The 17,307-nt window shown below is 45.9% G+C and overlaps 3 protein-coding genes across 3 annotated transcripts; 1 reads left to right on the forward strand and 2 right to left on the reverse strand.

The window, feature by feature from the left end:
• Nucleotides 1-5,944: 5,944 nt before the first annotated feature.
• Nucleotides 5,945-7,897, reverse strand: N7487_009081 (CocE/NonD family hydrolase; the record flags this gene model as incomplete). Its single annotated transcript, XM_056876811.1, has 1 exon — nucleotides 5,945-7,897. One exon carries the CDS (start codon nucleotides 7,895-7,897, stop codon nucleotides 5,945-5,947), a length of 1,953 nt encoding a protein of 650 aa, XP_056725391.1.
• An 819-nt stretch (nucleotides 7,898-8,716) lies between these two features.
• Nucleotides 8,717-11,073, forward strand: N7487_009082 (glycoside hydrolase family 3 protein; the record flags this gene model as incomplete). The annotated part of the gene is made up of 2 exons (XM_056876812.1): nucleotides 8,717-10,537; nucleotides 10,621-11,073. 2 exons carry the CDS (start codon nucleotides 8,717-8,719, stop codon nucleotides 11,071-11,073), a joined length of 2,274 nt encoding a protein of 757 aa, XP_056725392.1.
• Nucleotides 11,074-11,343: 270 nt separating this feature from the next.
• On the reverse strand, nucleotides 11,344-13,104 carry N7487_009083 (Major facilitator superfamily domain general substrate transporter; the record flags this gene model as incomplete). The annotated part of the gene is made up of 5 exons (XM_056876813.1): nucleotides 11,344-11,573; nucleotides 11,648-12,330; nucleotides 12,392-12,648; nucleotides 12,713-12,853; nucleotides 12,913-13,104. The coding sequence occupies 5 exons, from the start codon at nucleotides 13,102-13,104 to the stop codon at nucleotides 11,344-11,346; spliced, it is 1,503 nt and encodes a 500-aa protein (XP_056725393.1).
• Between the last annotated feature and the right edge of the window lie 4,203 nt (nucleotides 13,105-17,307).

Raw genomic sequence — 17,307 nt, forward strand, 5'->3', positions numbered from 1 at the left:
AAATCTTCTGATTAACGATCGCATCTATCCTCTATACCTTGAGTACTCTATAGTAGGCCGAGTAATAACTAGCGCGAAGATAGATCATAAGATAGTAAGACCTTCTATTTACAGCTCCCCGATTGGTTAAGCAAGCTTTATAATAGTGGGGGTCCCATGGGAGTCCCATCAAGTCAGGGGTATAGTCAGTTTTGAGGGTCAACCCGATCCCCTAGCATTTTGATGGAATTTCTTGTATAAAGGCTTCCAAAGCTCAATTTTCTGACCCCAGTCAAAAAACTGACAGTCGTATCAAATCATTGTATCTTCTACTGCCATTTTTCTGACCTCGGTCAGAAAATTGATAGTCGTATCAAGTCATTGTATAAAGGCTTCTAAAGCTCATTTTTCTGACCTCGGTCAGAAAATTGGCAGTAGTGTCAAATCATTATACTTCTAAACCTACTATATGCTAATGCTACTACTATGTACATATAATTAAATTACTTAAAAATATAAAGAAAAAATATACAAATAATGTAGGTCACGAGGTCAAGGAATTCTACTTAGTTACTAAAAAGGCCTTAAGGCCCGTGGGCAGTGCCCACCCGCCCGTCCATGGGCGATGTCGCAGTCCAGACATTGATTTCTATACCAATAATATGATATTAAGAGTAGTTTTGAAATAAAAGGATGAAATAAAGACCTATCTATAGTATCTAATGCTGTAAAAAAAAAGGATTTATTATATTTTGGTATAATTTTTAATATGTGTAGAGCTTAGTTGAAACTGGAGAGTATAGCATGTATGTGAATATATATATCTCTACTGACTGACCATGATACTAAGTCAACAACTTCTTCTTGATCTCCTACACCTAATTTTACATATTTGAGCTTACTTTTGCTTGAATATAATATTTAAATATATGGCTGAGATATTCATCTTCTATTTTTAATAGTATGCCATATAAAAAAGTTAGATTGCTACAAACTTGAAGTGAGAATGTTGATACACCTGTAAAAAACAGTATTTTATCTGCTGAGTTAGCATTTTTGTGCAACCAAAATAGGAAATGCTTGGCAAAAATATGTATGCCATGGGACCATATGGGAGTCCCATCACTCCCATGGGACTCCCATGGGACCACTATGGTAATGGGACCAAAATTTTGGCTAGTCCCATGGGAGTGATGGGACCAGGATATGGGACCAAAATTTTTCTAGTCCCATGGGAGTTGGCAAGGTCTAAGTAAATTATAGTATATATATATATATATATCTTATTAAAAATCCGGAATTATGATTGTAAATATATAAAAAATATAAATTTAGTTGAAATATTTTGAGATCTGTCAATTAAAATCACGTGTTGCGCTAATTTTGCTTACTAAAAAGGCCCACGGGCGCCCACGGTGTCCATGGACAATGGGGGTAGGGCCCGTCCATGGGCGTATTGATAGTGCCCATCGCCCGCTTACATAAGGCCCGTGGGCACTGCCCACCCGCCCGTCCATGGGCGATGTCGCAGTCTAGTCGCACCCAATTGGGAAGGCGGTACTGAGAATTCAGGCAGCGGCGGGGGGTCGCATTACGGGGAGGGGGGGTCCCTATACCAATCCCCTATAAATATTAATTATTTTTTTCATACCGAGATGAAAAATCTCCAAGACTACATGTATACTAACGTACTCAGGTAGGCACCTAAGCGTTATCTATGTTGATATAGATCTAGACCTCATTAAAAACATTTAGAGGGCCGGCATCTCCCGCCCTCCGCCCGCGAGGGTCGGGCGGAGGGCGGATACTTGCTTGCCCTCGCCCGACCCTCCGCCCTCTGAGGGCCGCTCGAGGGCGGCCCTCATCGGCCCGCATAACTAGCCTCTTGTACTTGCTGTAATATGACCTTCTACGCATCGTATAAAGATCAAAATTAGACTATAGATTCAAGTAAGCTTTATAAGTATAATACTAAATTTTGAACTAAATATAGTCTATAAAAATCGAGAAATCGCGTAAAAACATAGAACTTATATCTTAATATTAGATATATATTTTTGAGATATACGGTAGTACTACCACTTTCTAAGCAAAACTCTGTAATTTATAAACTATCTAAATAACGCGTTCTATAATATATTTAAAAGTAATTTATAAATCTAACTATTAATATAATCTATCTATTAAAAGAAAATTAAATATTACGTATATGAAAGGTCTATAAACAGTGTTTATACATAGCGTAATTAAAAAAGTCATATTTTTTGCCTGTTTGTCTTGTTTGTCGGCCCTCAAAATATTTGGAGGGCCGCTTGGTGAGGGCGGAAAAAAGACCCGCCCGACCCGCGGGCGGGTGTCGCCTGCCCTCCGCCCGCAAAAGTGCGGGTCTGCGGGCGGCCCTCAGAGGGCCGCTCGCGGGCGGTTATGAGGTCTATATAGATCACATGACTTGAATGGCGCATTATATAATTCTTCCAGAAGCAGATTAGTGCAAAGTGTAAAACGATTCACGCTTGTTCTTCCACGTCTATTTCCCTTCACTGTGTTGGGCCCTTCATCAGAATCGCATATCATACTATGGCAGCACATTTAGGTCATTCCTTGTCATCACGCCTTCGCAGAGCATGTGAGGAATGTCGAAGACGAAAGCTCAAATGCGACGGACATGAACCCTGCAGAAGCTGTGCTGAACGGTCAAGTCCCTGTGTCTTCGGCCAGGTTCGCCGCCGAAAAACAGCTTCGCCACACCATCAGGAGCTTGTCACAAGCACGGCCAATTTCAACGCAGCAAAACTCATTCAACCCTTCCATGCCACCCATCAAGAATCTTCTCTAGGCGAAGAAATGATATGTAATGCATTTTTTGGACCGTCTTCCAATATCTCATTACTCCTCAATCTTTATCATCTGCTCCCTTCTTCTTGGATTGGTGGATGCCATAGTGGACACGATGAGATCACTTTGGCTAACAACTGTTTGGACGCTTTTGGATATCGTCGCCTGATCTTTCCCAACTCACAACATGATCTCCATTCGAGCACGTCCCAGGACACAAAGATCAATCTCGGCTTACTCCCTTTTACATTAGCCAACCGCTTCTTGAGGAATTATACGTCTACACTTCTATACATGCTTCCCTTCCAACCCGCCGCCTCCTTGGAGCGCTGGCTGAACCAACTATATTGTCCAGGCGCTCCAAGGAACTCTTCCCCCGCGCAGCACGCGGTTCTTTTTGCTGCCTTATCGATTGGGACGACTTTCACCGAACAGGATCACTGGGGAGAAAGGCTTTTTCAACAAGCAAAGTTCTTGGTCAATGAAATGTCCGGGTCACTATCCAGCATTCCCGCAATTCAAGCGACAATTTTAATGATACGTTCTCAGCCTTTCTCTTTAGTCCAGTCATCAGGCTGATCTTTCTAGGAATACGCCCAGTATGAGTGGCAGGTTGGCCGGGTGGATTCAGCCTACGCCTTACTTGGCGATGCGACTAGGCGGTCTTTCGCAGCGGGCTGCAGCATGCAAGCTGCACAGATGGACGGGATGACTCTCGTGGTCGCAACGTTTTGAGGACTACCTATCTGTCGCTTTATTGCTATGAAAGGTTTGCCCCCACTTTGTTATCGCCGTTGCTGGAAGGAAACCCCCATTGACACTGATCCAGCTATGTCTGTACCTCGCTTGGACGCCCTTCCTCTTTTGGTGCCGAGCATATAAAGAATGCCATTGTCTGTTATGAGGAGCCTGTCTTGGCCGCCCTCGTTAGTTTTGCGCAAGTCATTAATGAACTTCACCGGGTTCAAAACAGCGATGAATTTACAGTGCATGACTTGTTACAATCTTCAGACAAAGCACAGAAACTCCTCACAAGGCTTGCTAACACATTGTATGGATTTAGCTCTGGAGGATCACTACAAGATGAAACAAGGCAAACAACATCTTATCTGCTGCTAATATGTAATTTTTCCCGTCTCGTTCTCTCCTTGGGTTGATTGACACTTGTCGGCTGGCGCTAATGTCAGTCTAGTGTATCATTACGCTATGCTCGTGGCACACCGTCCATTCCTAGCGTTATTGGACAGAAGTAAAGGCCAGTCTCAGAGCACGGAATACCAAAATGGAGCTTTCGAGGCTTGGGATATTTCGAACAGCTCGTGGCTCTTAGACGGTGTTGAAAAAGCCGTCTCATCCGCAAAAATGATCATATCGTTACTCGAAGATATTTGCAAGTCCGGGTCGATACTCAAGGTATTTATATCTTTCATCACCCTCGAGACTGCTAGCTAATCCTTGCAGGACTCTTCCAACAATATTTCATTCATTGAAAGCGCTTGCTTGGCTCTAGGCTACCACTGTCTTTTAGATGAGAATGCCTCTTTGAGCAATGCATCCTACATTCATGCCGGCATACAAACCATGCGAGATATTGCTTGTCAGAACGTCGTTTCCGATCGGCTATTAGCTATGGAGAATGTGCTTGCCATCATTGATTCTCACGGCACAATACATCTACCTAGTGCCATACTAAATGTATGAACGATGAATTACACAAACTGTCCGGTTTTATTTGAAAACCAGTTCCTTCAATTGCATATCACTACTTCCAAGGTTGGCATGCTATCATCTTATCACAATACCCTCATACCAGCTTTGTTAGAAACGATGGGGACACGGGAGACATCATTGGTTGAAACAATATCGCGTGTCACTGAATTTGTGGAGTTACATATATAATTGCATGATATTGTACTGTGTGCATACACTGCTACGAGCATTTCTTTATTGGAATACTTACCTAAGTGGGCAAAGTTCCTCTCTCGGCGTACCCAACTTTTTATCCACTTCCAAGATTCAAAGATTCTTACTTCTCAGTTTACAGCAAGGGTCGGTGGACATGAACCTTGGAAGAGTTGTAAACACTATCCGGGTTTGTACGATGCTTGTCGCTATGGTTGACTGCGTCATATTTGCGAAACCTACAGAATTTCACAGGTTTAGACCGAATATGGCACCCCGCGAAGGGAATCATTGAAGTAGTGAGGAATGCTTGTTCTAGTTGGATGCGCTTCCGATCGGCTGGAAGGCCGGCGATCGTATTTGCACGTGCGCATTTGGTAAATCTGTTCGCTACATATTGTAGTGGGGGACATAGTTCTCACTACATAACAGCCTTGCCTCCCTTTCTTTGGCACAGCGGTTATGTAAATCGGCTTTTGCTTAATAGTCTCAAAGCGTGAAGGTAGACGGGCGATAAAGTCATACGCCCAGTTTTTTCCGAGCATGCGGGTGCGTTCATGACGTCGAACAATTTGTAGAGTAGCAGCCTGAATTTGCCCTGCGGTCGGGGGAGAATCGGCCGGGTCTAAGGTATCAATCCATAGAAGTAACGAATTCTCTTGCTCCGGGTCTAGTGCTTTGTTGGTTGGGATGTGATCGTGCCTAGTCTTACGACCTTTCAGGCGGCCCGGAGAAAAGTGAGATCACGCCCAGGAACCCACCCTGACACCGCCTGGTGGCCGCGTTCGACCACCCGATTAGCAGATAGCTACAGATTAAGAATACACACTCCTACACCTCCCTGAATTCACTTCCTGGATTGACATACCAGTTGTTCTTGTATGCCCTGGTTGGTATGAAGAGCAATTACGAGTGCTGAATTGACCCGTATGCCAGAAGAGCATACTGTCTTGAGCGTTTCCCTCTTCAATATGTATAGGTATCTTACATGTCATGCCTTCCCAAATCAAATAACTTTGCTAGTGACGAAGAGCCAGCAAATTGGTGCTAAGCTTGGAATAATTCTTTAGATTGAGCGAAGTATCTATATCAAAGTGAATTATTGAAGAGAAAAAGAATAGCGGATAATTTCACCAGCTGCAAAACCTGCCAGGTGAGGCTGTCAAGACTGTCAGAACGAATGATCTCTCCGCCAACAGGAAAATGGAGACCATGAAACAGACGAAGATCAAAGAGGCACTGAATCATCGACCGAGGATGTCACGTTCAGTGGAACAAGCAGGTAGCTATCGTATTGGCCACCAACGTGGAACAAGTGGGTGCCATTGTTGCGGCTTGTTGGCGTCGCAACGCGCTGAGCGGCAATATTGTCCGGTAATTTGCTTGACCCACCAAGGACCTTCAAAGTGGTGTTCGATGCAGCGGGGAATGTGCCCCCTGCAGCAGGTACGGGAACGGCGGAAATGCCAAAGCCAGACTCGGTGTCGGAACGAACAACTGTGTTTGCCGCGACTGTCAAGCGCAGATGCTCCCCAGGGTGGAATCGTAGACCAATTGACCAAAGACTGATTTCGACAGGAACAATCTCATTAACGCTCAGGGGCTGCTCCCGATCAAAGGTTTGGTAGGGCTCAAGGGGTGTAGACTGTGCTTCATCCAGGTGGCGAGCGGAGACGCGCAAGTATCCCGTGGACGAAACAATGTCCGATGTCTCGCTGCCCCCTGTGACTATGTAGGAATCGCCGTTGGCATCAGTCTTCTCTAAGGTGATGGCCAGTTCCATGTCGTCCGAGCCATCAGCCTGCACCCATAAACGCAGCTTAGTATATCCAATCAACTCGGTCACTTCTTCAAAGGGCAAAGGCCATGTCAAATTACTTGAGGTACCACCAACTTTGTATCCAACTGTGGCAGCTGAGGCAGGAGCCTGGGTATCAAGAGAGCCGTTCGCTTGCAAGTAGAGCGATCGGGTTTCGAGACCAGAGACAGGCCACTCTGACTGAGGACGGTTGAGCTCATCCTGGTGGCCAGGGTCAAGGATAGCAAGGCGGACGGACGGTGTCTGTTTCCAGCCGTTGTGTTTCTCTTCTTTGAGATAATGATCAAAGAAACGATTAAGATCATGCACATGGGCGGTTTCATAGTAGTCCGGCCACTCTGAGGTGTTATGAACACGGAGCCACTTCTCCTGGCTTTGAATGCGGCGGAAGGCCTCAAAGGAGCCATGAGTATGCACAGCGTTGGTGTAACTAGCAACAATGTAGGCTGGGACCTTGATTCGGTCGAGTCGTACTATCTTGTCTTGCCAGTAGTGATTCATGAGCTGCTGGTTAACGGTCATGCGTGGCACATCTTCGATCCAATTGGGACCCGAGAAAGTTGTGATGATTTCTTCGTTGAATGCAGCCGCCGCGATGCCGCCTCTGTTGCTCGAGTCACGGAACATATCAGTGAGACCCTCCCAGGGCGCGATGGCTGCTAGATGGGGTGGCTGCTCGGCAGCAATGAACCATTGTGAAACCGCCAGCCACGAGTTTCCTGACATGGAAACCTTGCCAGTACACCACGGCTGCTCTGCGGTCCATTCGACGAAGTCATAGCCATCTTCCGCGAGCTGGCGTCCCCAAAAGGTGATGTTTCCTTCAGAGGAACCAGCACCTCTGGCATCGGGGTTTAACACAGCATAGCCCTGTGCAACCCAATACGCGGGATCAGGGCCCTCGAACTTTTGAAGCTCGGATACCTCCGAAAGCGGGACGCCGGATCGGTCAGTGACATCATCAAGCCATTGACCGCCGACTTCTTTGCCGTAGGGACTCCAGGCAATAATGGCTGGAACTGGGTAATTGCCAACAGGGCGGAAGACATCGGTATATATTGTGGTTCCGTCCCGCAACTTCATGGGTACGTCGCGTTCAAAGAGTATATCACTGACTAGGGCCTTGGCTCCGTGGCGGCGGATAGACCCTTTCTTGAGCACCTCTGTCGACTGATTGAATCCAGTATATCTGGAACGAGCGGCTGAGGGGTCCATGGCTCGTCGGAAGGCAACTGACGCGGTATCATCGCCGTAGATTGGCATTGAGCCGCTGGCAATTTCTGCGGCATCATTCGAGCCTAGAGCCGTGGCAAGGGGAATGGCTCCCAGGGTCAGGAACCCGAGGAGAGTAGGGAACTTCATGAGGAAGAGCACTGAAATATGTGAAGATTGCTGTCAGGAGCAATTATCTAATGATCGCCGACTTTGGGTAGATATGATGGATGCCATGGAAGAAACAGGGAAGCATGCCACTATTTATAGCGATCATAAACAGCTGCAGAGCGGCCAACAGAATTTGGACTCTTCGAAGATGCCGGACAGACGGACAGACCCAAATACCCCCTTTTTCTCCTTCCATTTTGAGAGTTGAATCCACGTTTCTTTTGGGCAAACGTTGGTGGGTCCTTGTCGCAATGTATTGAGGAACGTTCCGATTATAAACTCGCGGCAAAATGGCCGGAGCCAGCGGCTGTCACAACCGCTGAGTAAGTATATACAGGGGTTCCCGGAGCCGGAGGATGGAAATATTTGAAACCAACCCATATTTGGAAGGTCTACAGAAGCCAATAACTGAATACAATCATGGTTGAAAGTAGATTCGATATCACGATGATGTGCCAAGCCGGAGTTTCGTGGGGCCACCCGGAGCCTTGTGGGGCCTGACGATGAGGAGACACTCAATTAGAGTTGATTTTTTGGCCTAGAACTTACGCAGCTTCATCCAGACTAGGTAATACAGAAGGGCAATCTTCATCCTCTTGAAGATCACTATTAGACTAATTGTTCGGGTTTTTGGTGCGATATTAAGAAGATTGAGAAAGGTGTTTTCATGGTTGAACAAGGATTTCTGAGCCTTGTACATATATAAATGAGCATTAAAACACCAAGTTCTTCAGTTTCTCTTTCACCTCTGAGGAGCCTTCCGTCAATACCGAGCTCCTTATCCTTATCTACATCATTATGAAGCCATTTTGGGGGCTTTATCTGATCCCGGTTCTGAGTGCGATTGCACTATCCCTGACAGACAAGACGCCAACCTCGGCATTGCTCTCGTCAGGTACCGTCAAGCTGGGATTGTATGGAACTGCCTACGAGAAAGCCAAATCACTTGTTTCATCCCTCAACAACACCGAGAAAGTTACGATCATCACGGGAGGCTCAATTGATGGAGTGTGGACAGCACTCGAAGGTAAAGATGGAGTCAACGGTGTGGATCTTAACTACTTTGTCTCCGGTTTCCCTGGTGCCAATGCCTTGTCGATGACCTGGGATCGTAATCTTGCATATGAACAATTCTTGGCCACCGGCAAAGAATTCTATGGCATGGGGTATAACTTGGTCTACGGGCCGGAGTGTGGTCCATTAGGTCGCAGCCCTTGGGGTGGTCGTCAGGCCGAGGCATTTTCTCCCGATCCTTATCTGAGTGGCATTTTCATGGAAAAATCCATATCTGGTCAAAATGCAGCCGGGGTGATCGCCACTGGCCGCCACTACCTCCTGTACGAGCAGGAGACAAATCGATCCAGAACCCTCAGTCCTGGGGCTACTCAAGCGTACTCCTCCAACGCTGATGACAAAACAATACATGAGGTGTATCTTTGGCCGTTTGCAGATGCAATAAAGGCTGGCATGGGCGCTGTGATGTGCGCGATGAACAGAATCAACGGCACGCTATCTTGCGAGAACGAAGTCGCCCTCAGCAAACTCCTTAAGTCCGAACTAGGTTTCCCTGGAGTTGTTGTTCCTGATGTTGGCTCTCAAGAGACTTCTTTCAATTCGGCCAATGCTGGATTGGACTTTGGGTCTAGTTCACTTTGGTCCGAGAGCATCATCACAGCTGGTATCCGGAACGGGTCGTTAACACAGGCGAGATTGGACGACATGGCGATCCGCAATGTTATTGGCTATTTTTACGTTGGGCTTGACAACAGGAAGCAGCCTTCTGTGGCGGATTCCACAGAGTACCGCGATGTGCGCGGTAATCATTCCTCCCTGATCCGTCAGATTGCCGCTGAGTCGTTGGTGCTACTCAAAAACAACATATCTGGTGGTCGCGGTCTTCCATTGAATAGACCACACACTCTGGCTGCCTTTGGTGCACATGCTGGTCCTACGATAGCCGGCCCGAACCACGCCTTTACTATTACTGGCTCCGGTAGCGATACGTATCAAGGTCATCTGGTATCTCCCTCGGGCTCCGGTTCTGGGTCCTTTGCTTATGTTGTTGACCCCCACATGGCTCTTACCTCTCGTCAAGTCGAAAATGGCGGCATGTTTTGGTGGCTCATGAATGATACCTATGCTTTAACAAGCAACAGCAACACAGCAGGTGCAGTCGGTGGTGGTGGTGAGGGGACATCCATGTCGTACTCCTACTCTAACTACGCACAGAATGCTGAAGTCTGTCTCGTCTTTTTGAACACCTACTCGGGTGAAGGTGCGGATCGCGGTGAGCTATCAAACACAGACCAGGACTCAATGGTGAAGCGCGTGGCGGCACAGTGCAAGAATACCATTGTTGTCATCAACACTGTTGGCCCGCGTCCTGTGGAATCTTGGATAGACCATGAGAACGTGACTGCTGTCCTCTACGGTGGCATGCTTGGCCAGGAGTCTGGTCACTCAATTGTCGATGTTCTCTATGGTGATGTAAACCCCAGTGGTAAACTAGTTCACACCATCGGTCGTAATGCCAGTGATTATCCTGCCTCCGTATGCTATGCAGCCGACTGCAGTTTTTCCGAGGGAGCTTATATCGACTACAGGTGGTTTGATAACAAGGTTAGAAAATTCATTCAGCCTCCACGGTAGCTGAGGACAGTGCCTTTGGTGGATTTTGCGAGCTAATATTTCTTCTCGAGCAGAATGTCACTGCACGTTATGAGTTTGGCCACGGTCTTTCGTATACCACATTCAAATTTGGCACCGTGACCGCTGAAGTGACTAACCCCTCAGCCTTGGCCTCCCGCTACCCAACCGGTAGTCTCGGCCTCGGCGGCCACCAAGACTTGTGGGAAGAAGTTATCCAGATAACAACTGAAATTCAGAATACAGGTAGCGTCGCTGGGGCTGAGGTTGCTCAACTTTATCTCAGCTTCCCCGCCGAAGCAGCGCAACCAAAGCGTGTACTACGGGGCTTTGAGAAGGTCAATATCTCTCCTGGCGCTTCTACCAGTGTCACCATGAGCATCCGTAGGAGGGATATCAGCTACTGGGATACCATGGGTCAGAAGTGGGCGATTGCGAAAGGCCGATACCTGTTCTCTGTTGGATCCAGCTCAGAGAAAATTACGGGCACTGTGATTCTGAATATCTAATATATGATAGAAGGTGTTATATTACTAGCATCTATGTTGGAAGTATCAGACTGTATTGAAATGATGAAGAGAGAAAAAGTTGGCGCGACCTAGGTTTGCCATGTTATCGAATATGCAAGACTTCGCCGTGACCGGTCGGCCCAGCTACAGAATATTGTAAAATATTTGATGTATTTGTTGCCTCAGCCTATCTCCAGGGGATATAATCAGACTTAGTTCATGTTGTGAACCCAAAATTCTGTAGCTCGGTGCAAAGTTGATGCATTTTGCTTAATCCTCATTTTGCTCACGATGGCTTCCACCTTTCCAATGCAGCAGTGCTACCGGAATAATAGCTACTGCAATGATAAGACTAACCATGAGGCCCGCAGAACCGCGTAATCCGAGGGTGGCGAACATGTCCGGGTACCAGAAGGGACCCAGGAAGCCCCATAATTGGCGTACGAGACTGACGAAGACGCCAATAGAGGCGGATTGGTCCGGATGGCAGTCTATACAGTCTTTACCCCTTTTTATTAGTGGTTTCTTTGAAAACGAATACAGAGACAGAGCAATGAGGGGGAAATGGACGTACAGATGATCAAAACTGTGGTGATGACTTGGTTACCAAATGCAGCAATCCCAAGACCAATGATGAAAGTTACGTTCCAATGCATCGGTGGTGCACGATCCAACTGCACACAAAACACCGTTACACCAATTATTGCACATAAATATCCTAAATAGCTCCCCCATAATCGGAACTCGAGAGGGGGGAGACGACCCCCTCGGGCTTTGGCGCCACATCGCATAACTAGATCAGAAAGATTCCCACCCATTAGCTCACCCGTTAGGGTCCCGATAATGACTCCGAGGAACTGCAATCCGATTTCTTGTGAGTTGAAGCCGAACTTCAGTCCTAAAAGCCCCGGAATCTCGACAGTGCTCATGACAGAACAGAAGCCGAACACCATAGCGTAGCTAACCACAGGTGTCATGATTTCGAGGTATCGTACTAATAAGATAGGTTGGTAGAACTCAAACAGAGTAAAGGGTTTTGGGTCGATACGACGAAAGTGTAGGTATTCGACTTGGGTTTGGGATACGCCCAAAGGGTGGTGACGCATATAACGAGTTTCGGGGCCGAGAAACAGATAAAGAATAAATTGGAGAGCGTTGATTATTGCGAAGATCCAGTACATCCATTGCCATCCGATATGGTAGGTGACGAATCCCATTACAAATGGGCCGCATGGAGGACCGAGTGTGACAAAGAGTCTGTTTGTTCAAAAGCATGTCAGTAAATCATCAAAGGGGGTGTTTTTGAACGAATACCCACGCCCAAATTCCCATTTTCCGACCACGCTCATGTTGAAAAAATACCTCCATTACAACAGCAGTCCCAATAGCAAGGGGAGGACTGATGAAAGTGGCAGTCAAGATACGACACAGCATCATAGTTCCGTAGCTAGTGCACTTCGCGCAACCGACGTTGCATATCAAAGCACCCAGGGTTGACACTAGCCACACGGGACGACGGCCAAACCGGTCTGAGAGAGGTTTCCAGAATAGCGGGGTGATGCCAGTGAAAAGAATCTAATAAGGGTGAAGATATGATGAGAATTCTGTATCATCGGACATTGTTCGGCTGTAAACATACCACAACAGATGTATAATAACTGGCATCCTGAACTGACACATCGAATATATCGGCGAAGGTGTCATAGGCAGGAATCACGCCAGCTCCAATGAAATTGGCCATGAAGGAGTGAAATGCCACCAGCAGCAAGGTGGTATGTTTCTAGGAATAACACATGAGCAGTTGCTAAAGTTGTGCTGAAATTGCCGGATCTCACGTACCTTCCAGCTGGGCCAGTTTAAAGGATCAGCCCGGTCATCCGATGGCAAGGGATTTAACTTAAGCGTTCCATGACGCCGAAGCAGATATTCGCGGTGCTCTCGAGATATTTCAGGTCTCGAGTTATCCTCAACATGCATCGCTTGCTCTTTTGGTAAGACATCATCCATGTCTCCGGTGTTGTTCGGGGTCATGGTCACTTTGTGCCTGCTTCTCTTCGGGCGGTTGCTTTGAGGAAATCCCTAAGGTAAAGTACAGAATTCAGAGACAGCGTAATCTCTAACCACGACGAGATAGGGAAGTTGCTAGTACTAGTAGGAGCAAATAGCCACCTCTAGGATTCTTACGAAGCTAATTCACGCGCATTATTTACATCCGTGAGTTCGTTTTCTACTAGCACCCCCCTTGTTTTGGACTAGTCTAGATTCCCACCCACAGAGCAAGCGAGTTCCCCACAGTTATAAACAGGCTTTATTCGTCCGCAGAATTGAGGACAAACCACACGCGTAGTCCTTGCCTCCTTGTCAAAATCTTGCACTTATTTAAAATGCCTTACAAGCGGATTATTGATAATTAAAACCCTTAAAAAAGAAAATTTTACCTACCCTGGGACCTAAGAGATTCACTGTTTCTTGTTTGTGGGGAATGACAGGCTATGGGGTGGTTGATTCTGCAAGGGATCAGGTGAATGATGAAGTGGGGAAATACGGCAGTGGGGGAGTGGGGGAGTCTTTATGACGAAGAGGCAAAGGGAGAACCAGGCATGTATCATCCACACTAGCTGCTGAACAGACATAACAAGAAGAAGAGAGATGTACAGAGAGACAGATGTCCCAGGCCGCAAACTCTTTACAACATGGCAACCAAGCCTCTCGAGGCAAGGCATAGTGGGCTAAAGCCCTGGAGTTGGGATGGGGTTCAGGACATCATCGCATAATCGCATCTTCCATTACTATCTGGACAATGGCAGGAGTTGTATTCCAGTGGAAATATCAACTATTGACTAAGTCATCTAATTTCTTTTGTGTTGCAACCCAGATATTCCAAAGCATCTCGTAGGATCAATCGATGGAAATGCAATCTCTTAAGTTGAGATAATGGGGACAGCCCTTGTGGATTTAGCAAGCTAATTTGGGCCCCATCAATGTGAATCCTACATCCGCTGAATAACACTTCACACTGAGTCGTTGATTAGACGTTTGGCAAAGCTTTCAAAGCCATGCCAATCCGGAGTTATGTGGGGATATCCGGATCAATGTGGGTTCTCATGCGAGAGAGAAGCAGCCAATAAACATCTCCGGTCACCTGCTCAGGGGCAATATCTTCATTACGGTGACGAGGCCACATCCAAGTATCCTCCATAAACGCCTTGAATTATAATGTTCACATGGTGATTATGGGCCTGTTCCCTCCAATTGCAACTTTGTGCACAATACCATTTTGTTTTATTTTTAAGTATCTTCGTATCTTCTATTCAGGGCTCACGAATAAAAGGTACAAGCTAAACTCCTAACATACATAATGCACATGCCTGTTTGTAGGGAGTCCACCTTGCCCAGGTGGACTCCTTACTCGGTGCCGAGAAAGTAATGAAAAACAGGTATCGATTTATCTTTCATCTTTCATCTACAGCCTTGGTTCATGGCAGTCTATTGTTTGACTTGAGCGTTCGTTCCCGGGTAGTACCCTCTACCTAGGTAGAGTTGGGAATGGAGTTGCAAATTCCTTGATCTATTTGTGCAGGTTTTAAGCCAATTGGTACTAGGAGAAACAAGAAAAGGCTGTTGGAATAACCACTAACCCCATAGAGATATGTCAAAACCCGGTGACATTAGAACAATCTCAAGAGTTGAACATACCATATGGCTCAAGGAATGAAAGGAAGAGGGGAAGTTCAAAATACACCATATCTACAACAGATATTCAACCGCTCTCGCATGCAGCAAATATAAAATTATTCTATCCCAATTTGTCTGGTTTTTGATCCACGTTGAAGAACAGGCCCGAATAATTGTTACTACTCATTGGCTTCATACATACATCCGTATGCATGCCAATCATCGCGGCTTGGGAAACTTATGACGTTGTAAATGTTTGCCAATCCTATAGGGACCAAAACGCGTAATCGTCCATAGTCATCAAGTCCATCTCGATGAGCGTGCTGAGCTGAACTTGACCGATTCTACTTGTTGATGCTCAAGTAGCTCGGCATATCTATTTGATATACCTATGAGTTAGTAAGAATACGTGACACGTGATTAACAATGAGGTGAACGCTATCCTTACCCTTTGGTGCATACTTTATTATTGCTCTTCCGTCTCTTCCCAAATACGCGGATGGCATTGTTTGTCTGACATCGTGAACATGGACTATCTCCATCACACAGAGTTCGATAAGATCAGTTTGGTCCTAGATTCTTGCACTTCATTTTTTGACGGTAGGATGCATACTTTGCTTTTTTTAGGCGAAATCGATCACATGCTGTGTATACTCTCTTCCGTTCCATGGAATCCGATTTCAAATGTACAGCCGTTGAATTTTCTCTGAACGCTGCTATAGCGCTTTTTAACGCAAGTGGAAGACTAAGGAGACAAAACTTTTCAAATGGTCAATGAGAAGAGAATTTAAATAGTTACTATAATTTCATTATTTGATATACTTCATGTCTACTCCTTGAATGCAAAGATAATAAAGCTAACCAATAAGCAGTGACACGCAACACTCATGAAAAAATTGGCCATTATGGGAAACTTGAATGGACACATCTTGCGTAGGTGATTTGATAGAGATAAAGCTGCATGCCGCAGGCTTTATGTTCGATTCGACCTGAAAATCAAGGCACGAATCCTCTGTAACTGTCAAACAGATTTTGAACAGAAGTCCCTGTTTTCTGTCCAGAATACAGTCCCACCTAGAGTTCGGAAGTGATTTAGGAACCTGAGATACTGCTCTGAACCGGACCTGGCCTAGCTCGCTGGGGCATTTATTATAGTGGCTTTACTGTCCCATCTCGGCCTCTCCACCTAATTCAAGGGTATAATTGGGGCGAAGGGCTTGTTGGTTCCTCGCAATTCGGGGGTCTAATTAATTCCTCCAGCTACGTAATTAATGCTAATGCATGTAAAATCGAGAGGCCCTAGTGAAAGGTATTTATCTTCGAGATCTAGAGCGCTTTTGCTTCTTCTTCTTCTTCTTCTTCTTCTTCTTCTTCTTCTTCTCGTTTATAACTCGTGTTCGTTTACTTTTTTTCCAGAAAAGCAGCTGACTCTATTATGACTTAGCACGCCTTTTGAAACCTGATTTGTCGTATTCATTAACTTTTATCTAGACTCGGAGGGCTCCGGGATCTCGTACGTAAGAATCTTTAATTAATAAAGCTTACTTCAGTAAATATCTATGTTTTCAGTATATTTTTGGGTTCTAATCACTTTCCCAGACTCGAACCTTGGAAGGGGCGTCGGACTATCAAAGATACAATAAATATACGGGTATATAGATTATGAAGGTGCAAGTAGCAAGGGATATAGACCGTCTTTCTGCGTTTTTTTAATAGCTTATCTATCTAGTAATATCCTTCCATCTTCTTCTGCTAAAAATCTAACGCGAGTTAGTGGCATAGTGGGTGGTTGAATTGAGTAAGTGCTAATTAATGGACGCGCTTTCGACTGGTGGCCAACCTTCCTACTTACGGATTAGGGCGTGGAATTTGATGCCTTAGTAACAAGGCATCAATTACATGTCGGATTGGTCTGTATTGTAAATGTAGGGGTCCAATCAGTGGTATTCAACTCTCTGTATTTCTATATCGGCTCTTGGTACAATTTATATGGAGCCATGATTATATAACATTAATTACAAAAATGTGTAGGATTAATAAATCCCCCGGTATGCCGGTCGTCATGCTCCGACATTACATCAAGTGCAACGTCGATTGGCCAGTATTCTCAAAAGTGTATTGACTAGCGTCGCTGAACGGAAGGGGGGCTTCGGTTCCTGCGGATATACATGGTTCCTCACATAAGCATCTATTCCTCCCGAGGTCTCCCAACCCAATCCTTTGTTTTTCTCTCCCACTTCCCATACCCCACATCCCACCTGATCCTCTCCTGACGAATATGGGCTCCCCTCCAGTTACAAGAAGGGCTAAATTCCCCACCAATCAGAATAAATTTCGATGTAGCGTGTGCGATAAGACCTACACCAAATTAGAGCATCTCACAGTACGTTGGCTTCAATGTGCATTACATCATACCACGAGGCTGACAAAACCGTAGAGACATGAAAGAACACGTCAGTAGTCACCACAATTACCAGCACAGCAATAGGCAGAAGTCCTTTTTTAAAAAACGAAAGTAGCTAATAGAAAACAGATACAAATTTGAAGCCTTTTCGCTGC

The sequence above is a fragment of the Penicillium crustosum genome, assembly GCF_028827405.1.
Source record: "Penicillium crustosum strain IBT 35664 chromosome Unknown utg000004l_segment0_segment0, whole genome shotgun sequence".
Classification (NCBI taxonomy): domain Eukaryota; kingdom Fungi; phylum Ascomycota; class Eurotiomycetes; order Eurotiales; family Aspergillaceae; genus Penicillium; species Penicillium crustosum.